General features: G+C 23.0%; 1 protein-coding gene across 12 annotated transcripts in view; it reads right to left on the bottom strand.

Moving 5' to 3' along the window:
* The window catches only part of LOC117176885 (laminin subunit gamma-1), a 110,119-nt gene that overhangs the window by 31,449 nt on the left and 64,792 nt on the right, over positions 1–13,878 (bottom strand). For all 12 annotated transcript variants that reach the window (XM_033367250.1, XM_033367249.1, XM_033367246.1 and 9 more), the window contains 5 exons: positions 10,765–10,897; positions 10,456–10,680; positions 7,216–7,404; positions 4,147–4,332; positions 1,061–1,263 (listed from right to left, as the gene is read on the bottom strand). In XM_033367250.1, the coding sequence (XP_033223141.1) occupies positions 1,061–1,263; positions 4,147–4,332; positions 7,216–7,404; positions 10,456–10,680; positions 10,765–10,897 (936 nt within the window). The remainder of the gene's footprint in view (positions 1–1,060; positions 1,264–4,146; positions 4,333–7,215; positions 7,405–10,455; positions 10,681–10,764; positions 10,898–13,878) is intronic.

The raw sequence follows: 13,878 nt of genomic DNA, 5'->3' as shown, positions 1-13,878 counted from the left end.
GGATGAATTTTCAACAACAACAAAATAATATTTGGCGCTTTAATCAAAAAATATTTTAATCTTAGATCAATGACAGTTTAATTTAAAAAAAAGAACACATATTCAACAAAATAATTAAATTTGAAAGCAAAGAAATAAATTTGCAACTAAAATGATGAAGCTTCAACTAAAAAAAAAAAATAAGAAAATAGCTTAACTAAAAAAGATAACTTTTTAAAATCAAATGAAACTTCTAGCCAAAGAGATGAATTTTGAACAATATGTTGAATTTTTAAAAAGAAACTCCTAAAAAAACACATTTTCAACAAAGCGTGTTGTCAGCCAACATTTAAAAAATAAAATTAATGAATTTTCATCAAAATAATTAACTTTTCAAGTTAATAATACAATTTTTAAAGAAAAAAATATTAAATTTTGACCAAAGAGTTGAATTTTCAACCAAGAAACATTTTCGAGGCAAAAAATATAAAAATGTAACTAAATTATTGAATTTTCAACACAAGTAGATAAATTTTAAACAAGAGTTAAATTTTCAACCAAGAAACAAAAAATATCGACCGAATTGTTGAATTTTCAAAAAAAGTTCATATTTAAGCAAATAATACAAATTTTAACCAAAAAGATTAAATAGCAACCAAAAATATTCTATAAGTGAAAAAAAGGAATAACTGAAAAAACGAGAGGAAAGCATGCGATGAATAAATAAAAATGCTGCTAATTCATAAACTAAAGATTAATACTTTAAATAAACATTGAAGCTCATTTCAAAAATATTTAAAATAATAGTTTAGAAAATTGCATATTTAGCTCAGAAAAAACAAAATTTTTAGCTACATTTTTTTTTATTTCTGACTAAACACTTTTAAATTTTAGGTCCTGAAATGAAGTTTATTTGAAAAAAAAGATAAGTCGAAACAGATGTAAAATATTACCGAATGAACTTTTTCTACAGGTTAAATAAATACAATTTTAATAATAAAAAATATAAAAAATGAAAAGAAAAATTCGATTTTTCCATTTAAAAAAATCAAACATATAATATTGGAAAACAAAAAATTACCTCTCCACTCATGATGTGATAATATCCATCTTCGCACTTGTCGCAATTTCGTCCAGTTACATGTGGCTTACAGACACAATGTCCACTGAGTTGATCACAGGGAGCAACTGTTCCATCCTCAAGTTCCACGCTCCCAGGAGCGGAACACTGACACAATTTACATCCGTCTTCTTTCCGATCAGACAAAGCATCTCCGAAATATCCTTGAAAAATAATTAAGTTAATAAATAATCAAAAAATATCTTCCAATTTCAAGAAAACGAAAAATTACAGGCCTCGGACTCATATAAGAAATTCAAAAAAAGATCAATAGTAGCGTCAATTTGAAAAAAAGCAGCAAAATAGTGTTATGCAATTTTTTGAATATTAAATCGAGGAGTTAACTATTTTTGAAATCTGTTATACAATATTCATCTCTAAAAATGCATTTAAATAAATTATTTAAATCCCCTTATAATATATGATTTTTTTGAGTTAAAAATTAAATAACTTACAAAATAATTACGAGTTTTTAAAATTCGTTCCTAAAGTTCAAGACTTTGAAAAATTAATTTAAACAAAATTTATTTTATCTTCATATGCTTCAATTTCAGTGCGTATTTGATATATTAATATTTCGAATTAAAAGATATTTCGCAGATGAGTAGATATCCTGTAAAAATAGGAGAATTAAGGAAATTTGTTCACGAAGATAGGGAAATTTCAACATTCTAAGTAAAAATTCTTAATTTTTAACAAGATAGATGAATTTTTACCAAATATTTCATTTTTTAAACAAAAATGAAATAATTAAATTTGTAGTTAAACAAAATTAATTTTCGACCAAAAAAAAAAGAATTTTGAACAAAATAGTGAAATTTTCAAGCGAATTGATGAATTTTTAATTGCCCTACTGATATAGTTAAATAAAAAAATTTAATATTCGAAAGATTTAATTTTTTTAACAAAAAACATGAACTTTGAACCAATTTAAGTGATGAATTTCCAACTACTAATAAAAATATAAATATTAAAATGGAATAGTCAAATTCTAAACAAACAAATGAATTTTCAACTAAAATGATGAATCTTGAACTAGAATATTTGATTTTTTAATGAAAACGATGCATTTTTAAATAATAAGATCAATTTTCTACCAAAAAAAGGCGAATTTTAAACAAAGGACATGAATTTTCAACTAAAAAATACCAATTTTCAACAAAAAATTGAAAGTGAAATCTTTAATAAACAAAATTAATTGTTAATTAAAGCGATGAATTTTCAACTTGAATTGTAGAATATAAAACTGGATTAGTTAAATTTCAATTTAACAAAATTAAAAAATTGAACAATAGTTCAATTTTCAGTTGAAAAAATTTAATTTTAAGAAAAAAAGAAGTATCTTTAACAAAAGAGATGAATTTTCCCTTAAAATAATCGATTTCTAACCGAAAAAAATAACTTTTAACAAAATAGTTCAATTTTCTGCCAAAGTGATGAATTTTAAACTAAAATTATGAGTATTCTGCTAGCATGTTTAAATTTTAAACATGAAAAAAATTAATTTTGAACCAAAATTATGAATCTTTGAGTGAAATTCTTAATTTTTAAACAAAGCATAAGCTTTCAACCCACAAAATTAATTTTCTACAAAAAAAAGATGAATTTTCAACCAAAAACAAGAATTATTAACCAAATAGTTAAACTTTTAACTAAAAGGCTCAATTTTCGACAAAGAAACATAAATTTTCAACCAAAAATGCAAAAGTTAAATTTTCATCCAAAAATAGAATTTTAGATTTCTACCTAAAAAACCTGATTTTCAACAAGAACAAAAAATGAATTTTAAACAAAATTTTTTAATTTTCAAGCTTCTACTGGTATGAATAAATTTTAAATGAAAATGACATATCTTGAACTGGAATAGTTGAATTGTTAACAACAAAAAATGCATTTTGAAATAATAAGATTACTTTTCTACTAAACAGACGAATTTCCAACAAAATACACGAATTTTAATTTAAAAAATATCAATTTTTAATGATAAAAATTAATATTCAATCTAAGTGATGATTTTTCAACTAGAATTATGGAATATGCAACTGAATTAGTTAAATTTATGGTTTAAAAAATTAATTTTTTAACACAAAAAAAGTATTTTCGAACAATAGTTAAATTTTCAGTTGAAAAAATTAATTCTCAACAAACAAAAGTATTGTTAACAAAATAGTTTAATTTTCAATAAAAGAGATGAATTTACAGTTAAAATAGTAAATCTCTAAACCAAAAAGAAACTTTTTTACACAGTTAAACTTATAACCAAGCAGTTGAATTTTTAAGCAAAAAATATGCATTCTGAACGAAAAATGTAATAGTTGATATTTCAACCCATAAAGATTTTGATTTAAAATTAAAAATACATCGAATTCGACTACAAAAGACAAGTTTTCAATAAGATTAAAATTATCAACTAGGAATGCTTTTTGAGTCAACAGAGAAAAAAATATCAATCAACCTGTTGAATTTTAAAGTAAAAGGTTGCATTTTCAATTAAAAAGAATGATGCCCTACCAAAAAAGGACCAACATACATGAATATTCAACCAAATAGTTGAGTTTTCAACTAAAAAAGATCAATTTTCAACGAAAAATGAAACAGTTAATATTTCAGTTATAAAAATTATTTTTCTAATAAAAAAAAGAAAAATTTTCAACAAATAGTTCAATCCAGTCTTTCAAATGTTTTGAAATCTATTTAAATTTTTTTAATCTGGAAAGTTCTTGAAGCTCTTATAAAATCGCGTAGGTCTGGTAAAATTCCTAAAAATCTCTTGAAAAAAACCGTAAATTATCTTGAGTTTTGTAATTTTATTTATTTTTTATTTCTTTAAAATATTTCAGAGCTTCGAAATCCTCTGAAATCCCTTGAAATCCTTAGAAATATCGATTTTTTAGATAGCGCATATGTCATTTTAGTTATTTTAGCGAAAATTTTTATAATACGTTTAAAGAAAAAGTGAAAATTAGTTGCATTTAAAAGAAAAATATCAAAGCGTAAGTCCCCGGCCTAAAATAATTTGTTTCTCTCTTTATTCCCAAGAAATTTACCTCGAAGACATTCGTCGCAGTGGATACCAGCAGTGTTGTTCACACACTTAAGACACTCTCCAGTCTCGTGATTACAATTACGAACAGCATTCAAGTCGATATTGTTGTTACATTCGCAAAGCCGACAAGCTTGTCCTTTCTCAGGATTTCCAAAGTATCCATCCGAACAGGTTTCGCACCTTTGACCTAGAAACAAAAACCAATTTATTTCTGAAAAATCATTTTCTTTAATCAAAAGAGTGGTCCTAAAGTCGGAGAAACCCTGGAAATTAGGATCATGGAATTTCTGTAAGAAGCACTTTAAGTATAGGGTTCACATAGAATCTTTTATATACTGAATAAAAAAGTATTTCAGATACAAATTTACAATTTTCAAAATAATTAATTATGAAAGATAACTTTTTAGAAAAATACTTGAATTTTTAACAAAATAATTAAATTTTTAACATAATAGTTGAATTTTCAACCTAAAAAGATAAATTCTCAACAAAAAAATTCATAGTTTATATTTCAATCAAAAAAGATAAAAATTATACCAAAAAAATTTTAAACCAAAAAGACGAATTTTCAAAAAATAAAGATTTTTCACTCAAGAAAAAAAAAATAAAAGTTTAACTAAATTATTGAACCTTCAAGCCAAAAGATGAATTTTCACTACAAAAATTGAATTTTTACTCTAAAAATACGATTTTTCAGAAAAAAAATAATTATCTACGAACTTTATGCATTTTTGCCCAAGCAACATGAAATTTCAAACCAAGATAATAATTTTTTTTTTTACCAAGAAAGAAAAATTTTCTACTAAAAAAGATCAATCTTAAATAAATATAAATTTACATTTTCAGCTAAAGAAATTAATTTAAAAAAAGGCTTTTCAACTAAATAGTTCAATTTTCAATCAGACTTAATCAGAAAATCAGAAAAATAAATTTTTAACAATATAGTTTAATTTTTAACCAAGTAGTTGATTTTTCAATTAAAAAAGATAATTTTATAACAAAGTATTTAAACTTTCAACGGATGAATTAAAAACTTAAAACGGATGAATTTTTAAATCAAAAATATAGATTTAAAAAAATTTTGAATTTTCTGTTAAAAGAATGTCAGTTGAGTTATCACGAAAAAAATATGAATTTTTAAACAAGAAATAAGTTTCTACCAACCAAATTGAATTTGTAATAAAAAAAAAACGAATCTTTTTCAAAAGAATGAATTTTTCACAAAATTATTGAATTCTACACCAAGTAGTTATATTTGTATCCAAAAAATATGTGATTTCTCTTAAAACAGATCATTTTTATTTTAAAATAAACGACAAAGTTTCAAAAAAAAATAGTTAAAATTTCATACAAAAAAGACGCCACTTGAATTTTCAAGACCAAATTATGAATTTTTCAACAAAAAATAAGTTTCTACAAAACAAATTTAAGTTTTAATCCAAAAAAACGAATTTTTTTTTAACCAAAAAGAAAGAATTTTTAATAAAATAGTTGAATTCTCTACCAAATATTTGTATTTCAATCTAAGAAAAATGAAATTTCTCTTAAAAAAACATGAATTTTTTATTAAAAAATTTTAAATAGTTGAATTTTCATCCAGAAAATATTTCAGTTCTCTTTTCAGCACCAAAATATTAAATTTGAACAAAAAGTCAATTTTCTAGGAAATAGTTACATTTTCAACCAAATAGTTGCATTTTTATCCAAAAAATATGGGATTTCTCTTAAAACAGATCATTTTTATTTAAAAACAAACAACCAAGTTTCAAAAAAACAGTTGAAATTTCATACAAAAAAGATGCCACTTGAATTTTCGAAACCAAATTATGCACTTTTTAACAAAAAATAAGTTTCTAAAAAAAAATTAATTTCCATTGCAAAAAAACGAATTTTTTTCACCAAAAAGAAAGAATTTTTAAATAAAATAGTTGAATTCTCTACTAAATAGTTGCATTTCTATCTCAGAAAAGATGATATTTCTCTTAAAACACATAAATTTAATAGTTGAATTTTCATCTAAAAAATATTTTAGTCCTTTTTTCAACGCCAAAATATTAAATTTAAACAAAAAACAAATTTTCTAAGAAATAGTTAAACTTCTAACCAAAGTTTTGCATTTTTATCCAAGAAAGATGTAATTTCTGCTAAGGCAGATAAGTTTTAAATTCTAAAAGACAAACGTTCAAAAACAGATAAATTAACAAAAAAACTTTTAAAAATAGTTAAATTTATATCCAAATAAAACTTCAGTTCACAAAAAGTATGAATTTTATTAAGATTATTATATTCAACAATTTATTTTACAAATTAAAATTTTTTAATTAGAACAATTGAAATTGTAACGTTTAAAGTTTAGTTTTGAATATTTCAACAATAATTGATAATAGTGTAATATTTGAAATTTAATAAATACCAATTATGAATATATTATTTAGAAGTTATTTTAAAACTGAAAATAGCTTATACAGGTGCAAACGGATATTTACATATTTTTTTTTACATTTAAACGTTACAATCAACAAATTCTAAAATTGTAAACTAATTCCGAGGCGTCTTTTAAAATCAATTACTATTTACTTTTTAAATCTTAATGTACAGTTCAATTTTTAAAATCATTCATTAGTCTATATTACACAGTTGATCAACTACAAGTATTCTTTTTATCGAAAATCTTCGATTTCAAACACTTCTAATTTTTAATTGTTTAAATCTTTAAAACTTAATTTTTTAATTATTCCAATTCAAATGTACGCTTAAAAATCTAAAATGGAAAATTTGTAAAGTGAAATATTTTCGAATTACGCATTCTAAACTGAATGATATCTTAATTGAAAAAGATAAAAAGTCAACACGTTATTTCAAAAAATAGTTAAAATTAAAGTTGGGGATTTTTTCAATTTGTAAAATTCCCGGTTAAAAAATAAATTCACTGTGATTTCCTGGGTTACTAATTATCACAAAAGATGAAAAATTGGCTAGGAAAAAATCAGGGAATTTTGAAAATGAAGTTTTGCAGCCGCTCTGATTAATAAAAGGTAAGAATAATTTATGTAATTAAATATTTTCTAACCTGTTCTTCCTGCAGGACATTCTGAACAGATCGGATTTGGATTATTTCCGAGAAGAATACAAGGTCCGTTGTCGGGACATGGGCATGGTTTGCAGTCGTAAGGAGTTCCTGTCAGAGGGTGTCCATAAAATCCGCGGGCACAGAGCTCACAGTTACTTCCGGCTGTATTGTGCTGGCAAATACACTGACCTGAAAATTAATTACCCAATTATTTATATTTAAAAGAATATAATATATAAGAATATTTAAATTGCTAGATATTATACACACATAAACATACATTATTATTATTTATTTGTATTACACAATTTTTAAATTAAAATATAAAATTAATATAAAAACAAAACTTTTGTTATTTCATAGTACCTATTATCTAAAATAATAAAAAAGATATTCAGTAACAACACTTTGTATAATAGCTAAAAATTGATATCGAAAATTGAATTGATATCGAATTTTTCCCATTTGTTTTGTATACAAATTACGCTTTCTTCTTGAGATTTTAATAATTCGATGGATTTTTTCATTTTTATATTTTTTCAACAGTTTAATTTTCAAAGGTAAAATTTTAAACTGTTGAAAATTTAAAAAAGTAAATAAAAACTTGAATTTGCAACGGTTAAAAATTAAATTTACAACTTTCTTTCATTTTTAATTGTAGAAAATTCAATTTTTGCGAGGAAAAAATCTAACGTAAGTCAAAACTGTTCTAAGTTTCTAAATCTTTTTTAAATTAGAATGATTTTTATTTTAAAATGCCAATTTTCAATTAAAAGGCCTATGTAAAATTATTCAAACTTGTGAATTTTATTCTATTAAACAAAAATCATTGGATTTAATTCCAATTATTTTTCATTAAAAATGCCGATTTCAGATTAAACACACCTGATATAAAGTTGTTACAAACGATAACTATTCTTTGAAATTTAATTTTGTTAATACCAATTATTAGTGACGAAAAACACTGAACTAACATAAAAATCAATGGTTTCAAATTGCAAATCTTCTATGAAATTTAATGAGTTATATTTAAAAGTTGTGAAATTTTTTAGAAATTTAATTTAAAATAAAAATTAAAAATACCAATGTTCGACGAAAAACACGAGAATAAACCAAAATTGTTCAAAGATTCTAAATCTTATTAAAATAATAATGATTTTAGTTTAAAATGACCAATTTTCGATGTAAAACGCCAACCTAACTTAAAATTGAAAAAATTTAGAATTTATTTTTTAATCAAATGATTTTTTAAATAAAAATGTCTATATCCACCGAAAAACACAAACAGAATCCAAATCGTCCATGCTTATAAGTTCTATGATTTTAAATATAAATCATTGGCTTTAAATTTTATTATTTTTGTTTAAAAATACAAATTTTAGGTGAGTCACACCAACATAACTTAAATCCGTTAAAAAATTGTAAATATTCTTTGAAATCATAATTTTTCATTAAAATACTAATAATTAAAAAATATTTGAAAAATTGCAAATCTTCTTTGAAATCTATATTCAAAACCGCTAGATTTTTGTTTAAAAATACCAATTTTCGATGGAAAACGATTTCTCAGTTATTTGTTTTTCGGTCATGTATATAAATATAATTTTCCTAAGATTCCAGAAAAAATTATAAATTCTTGTTGAAGTTTTAAACAAAAATGCGGATGCACAACGAAAAATATAATAGGTTATTTTATCTTTAACAAATTAGTTGATTGTTCAACAAAAAAAGATGATATCTCAACAAAAATATAATAGACGAATTAAAATTAAAAAGGATTTTAATCAAAACGAATTGAATTCATCCTAGAAGACAAATTTTTAACAAAATAGTTGAATTCTCAACCAAAAAACTTTTTAAGTTTAAACAAAACAGTTGCAATTTTAATTTTAAAAAATATGAAATTTCTACCAAAAATGATACATTTTTAAATCAGAGACGAATTTTCAACCAAAAAAGATTTTTTAGTCAAGAAGAAAAAAGTTTTAGGCAAATAATAATTTGAAGAGAAAACTAATTTTTAATAAAAAATAAAAAATTCAAATAACTACTTTTTTTTAAGTTTATTTGTTTAACTGCTTTAAGATTATATAAATATAATTTTTCTATGTTTCTCGAGAAAATTATAAAATTCCTAAATATATTTTAAACTGACTCGATTTATTGCTCAAATTTTCTTAAAATCTTCCAGATTCTTTTTTGACGATTTTGGATATCTTTTGTAATATTTTAAAGACGTTCCAAATATTCTCTTAAAATTAATAATAAAGAAGATTTTTCCTAAAAATCTGAATAACATTTTTGTAGTCTCTTGAAACCTTTCGAAAGAAATCTTCAAAACTCTACTTTTTTTTTAATTTGTTGTAATCTTTTCAAGTGTAATATTATTTTTGTATGTTTTCAAAACTTCTAAATATCCGTCAAACAGATGTGAATTTTTTTAAACAATTTTTTAATTTTGCAAAATGCTACAAAAATCTTGAAAATTCTTTTCTGAAATTTCGGGAAATTATTCGAGATGTTTTTAAATATTTCCAAATAAAAATAAAATGGCTATAATATTCCCTGGAATCACAAGAAAAAATGTATTATCATAAAACCTTTAAAAATCCTTAAAAAGCATCAGTTTTATTTTTTCAAATCTCAAAATGGCTACATTTTTTTGAATTGGTTGAAATCTTTTCAAATTTTAAAGTAGTATTTTAACTTTTCAAAAGTTCTAAGAAATTTCGAAATATCTTTTGAAATAATTTCTCAAAAAATGTTATATCCCGCAAAAATGAAAAAACTATCTTGCTTAAAATTAATATTTAAAAATAATACCTAATTCATTAAAAATTGTCCGACAAATCATATTGTCGGCATAGGTATTTTATTTATTTCTTGATATGAAAAAACACAATTAAATTTTCCACTTTTATCAATAATGTTTGAAAACATTCGGAAATAACATTATTCAATTAAATTAATTATTTTGAAATTTAGATTCACTAAATTGATGGTGCGGAAAATTCCTAATCTTTTTTAATAGAAAAATAATTTTTAATATTATTAGGTCATTTTAAAAATATTTTATAAAAACTTTAAAAACAGAATATTGTTGTCTTTACCCATAAAGAATGAATTACAATTAAAATTTTCTCTTTCACAAATAAATTTCTAGATTTAAAATTCCTCATTTGAAAATGGCGATTTAAAAAATTCGAAAAAATAGAAAAGAACAAACTGAAGTGAACAAACCTGCTTCTGGGTCACAGATATCAGCATGACCGTTACAGTTGCAAGGAACACAAATAGCAAAAGGTCCTCCGTTTGGTGGTTCATGATGGTAACCTGGCGCACAAGATTCACAAAATTGACCAACGTAGCCAGTTGGACATTTACAATGTTCCACCCAATCTGCTGATTCTCCAGCTGCTCCACGAAGAGCAGTTTCTAATTTAACGTCGTCCAAAAATCCCTTGCCTGTTTGCAAAATTATTATTTAAATTTTTACTTATTTTTTTATTATTAATATTATTATTCAAATGGTTGTAAAAGTTTCTTTACCTCGATGAGTATATGTACCGCGAATTTTGATTGCAGTCAGATTTGATAAAATGGAAATGAAATCACGGGCAGAAAATCTTGGTTGCCATCCGTAATCAGCGTGCTCGTGTAATTTGAATCTGAATTCTTGAGGCTGTAAAAATTTCAAAAAAAAAAAACAAACAAACAGTGATGGATAAATTACATTTTAAAGGGAAATAGCTATCGTTTGGGTTAAGTTACAAAAAAGTAACAAGTTATTTTTACCTATTCAAAATGTAAGTTTCAACAGAAACAGTTACATTTTCAAATTGAAAAAATTAGTAGCAAAAAAAAAACAATTTTCAAATAAAATGACGAATCCTTAACTGAAGTAGTTAAAGATATAAAAAAATAGGAATGTTCAACAAAATACATTAATTTTTTATACAAAAGTGGAATTTTCACCTTGATACATGAATTTTCCATCAAATAGTTTAAGTTTCCATTTAAAATAATAAATTTCCAATAAAAAATTCAAACAGTTACATTTTCAGTAAAAAAATTCATTTTCAACAACAACAAAAACAGGAATTTTCAGCCAAAGTAATGAATTTTCGACTGGAATAATTAATCTTTAAATGAAAAAGATTAATTTTTAACTAACATTATGAATCTTTAACGGGAATAGTTGAAGATATAAAAATAAGAATTTCCCAACGAATAGTTGAATTTTGAAATAAAAATGATCACTTTTCAATCCAATAGTTGAATTTTCAACTGAAAAAGATACATTTCTAATAAAAAAAATGGAACCCTTAAATTTTCAGTTGAAAACAATTAATTATGAACAAAAAAAAGGGATGTTCAACTAAAATTAAGAATCTCCAACTGGAATAATTGTTTTTTAAGCCAGAAAGATTAGTTATTATATATTTTAATTAGAATAGTTAAAGATATCAAAAAGACGATTTTTCAACAAAATATATTAATTTTACAACTAACAGTGGAATTTTCTATTACAAAATATGACTTTTCAGCCTAATGCATGGATTTTTAACAAAAAAAGATACATTTTCAAAGAAAAAGGTAATAGTGAATATTTCAATCCAAAAATATTTCAATTTCAAATTAAAAACAATTTAATTCATAAAAAAATGAATTTTCAATCAAACAAGTGAATCTTTAGCAAAATAGTTTCACAAATTAGTTGACTTTTCCCAAAAAAAGAACTTTCAAAGAACAATATATAATAGTCTGATTAAAGAAAAAATTATTTTAATTTTAAATAAAAAGGAGTTGAATTCATCCCAGAAGACGACTATTCAACAAAATAGTTGAATTATCAACCAAAAAACTTTTTAATTTCAAACCAAAAATAGATCATTTTCAAATAAAATTATAATTCGTCAGCCAGAAAAATTAATAAAAAAATAAAAAATGTTAACAAAATAGTTGAATTTTTAATTAAAACTATCAATCTTGAGCTGGAATAGGTATATATCGAAAAAGACGAATGAATTTTCAACAAAAGATATAAATTTTTTATCAAAAAGTCCAATTTTAAACTAAAGACATGAATTTTAACTAAAAAATATCACTTTACAACCAAAAAGTTACATTTTAGATTCAAAACGATAAATTTCCCATGCAAAATACAAGAATTAAATTTTCAGTAAAAAAATTAATTTTAAGTCACAAAAAAAACAGAAATTTTCAGCTAAATTAATGAATTTTTAACTGAAATTATGAATCTTTACCTGGAATCATTTATTTTTAAAACAAAAAAATTATTTTTTCAGTAGAATGGTTAAAGATATCAAAAAGACGAATTTTCAAAAAAATACATGAATTTTCCAACAGAAAATTGAATTTTAAACTAAAAAATATCACTTTTCAACCCAATAGTCGAATTTTCAACTGAAAAAGATAAATTTCCAATAAAAAATAGAACGGTTAAATTTTCAGTTAAAAAAATTAATTTTCAACCAAAAAAGAGGGAATTTTCAACTAAAATTAAGAATCTTCAACTGGCATAATTTATTTTTGAATCAGAAAGATCAATTTTCAACTAAAATGATGAATCTATAACGGGAATAGTTAAGGTATAAAAAAGGCGAATTTACAACAAAATACATTAATTTTCCAACTAATAGTTGAATTTAGAATTTAAAAAGATAACTTTTCAACCTAATGCGTGAATTTTTAATCAAAAAAGATAAATTTTCAACGAAAAATATATATAAAATTAAAAACTATTTTAATTTTATATAAAAAAGAATTGAATTCATCCCAGAAGACGAATATTCAACAAAATAATTGAGTTATCAACCAAAAAACTTTTTAATTTCAATCCAAAAAAAAAGATAATTTTAAATTAAAATGATGAATCTTTAACTGGGATAGTTAAAGATATAAAAAAGACGAAAGAATTTTCAACAAAATAAAATTAATTTTCCACTAAAAAAGCGAATATTCAGTCTGGAAATTAATTTTTTCTTTCCAAATGTGTTTCTATAGATTCTAGAAAATTTTGAAAAGCAATAAAATTTATTAATTGACGTAAACAAAGACTCTTAAATTACATTTCGAAAGTAATTTTTTACATTTCTTTTAGTCAATTGTTTCGTAAACGGGTCCTCATTGCCAAATAGCGTTTTAGCAAATTAATAGTCATGCAATGGACTCTCACTAGAAAATTCAAGAGATAAAAACATCCTAACTCTGATAACTTCCTTTTAAGTCTACAAAACTGCATTTTAAAATTCTTTAAATTGAAAATTATTGCTTTAAAATAAAGATTTAAATGAAAAATTTTAAATAAAACATTTTAAATAAAAAATTTTATAATCACGTGTTGTAAATCGAATGATTTTAAAATTGAAAAAGTTAAGAAATAAACTTAATATTAACACTTAAATGGCCAAAACGCCACTACCGGGACACTGCTTTTCAACGGCCAATAACTAAGACTATTCGAAACTAGAAAAAATTGAGACTCATATATTTTTATTGCTTAAGATCTCCTCTTTCCGACGGTGCCAATGAAATTCTTCAAAAAATTGATTTATTATCCCAAAATGCAGTTTAAACAAAAAAAAAACGTGATTTTTCGTGCCTATTTTTTTTTGTGAACCATTTTCCAAAGCTTTTCGA

This window comes from Belonocnema kinseyi, chromosome 7 (genome assembly GCF_010883055.1).
Source record: "Belonocnema kinseyi isolate 2016_QV_RU_SX_M_011 chromosome 7, B_treatae_v1, whole genome shotgun sequence".
Lineage (NCBI taxonomy): Eukaryota > Metazoa > Arthropoda > Insecta > Hymenoptera > Cynipidae > Belonocnema > Belonocnema kinseyi.
The sequence above is the reverse complement of the archived record's forward strand: the minus strand, read 5'-3'. Positions and strand labels throughout refer to the sequence as shown.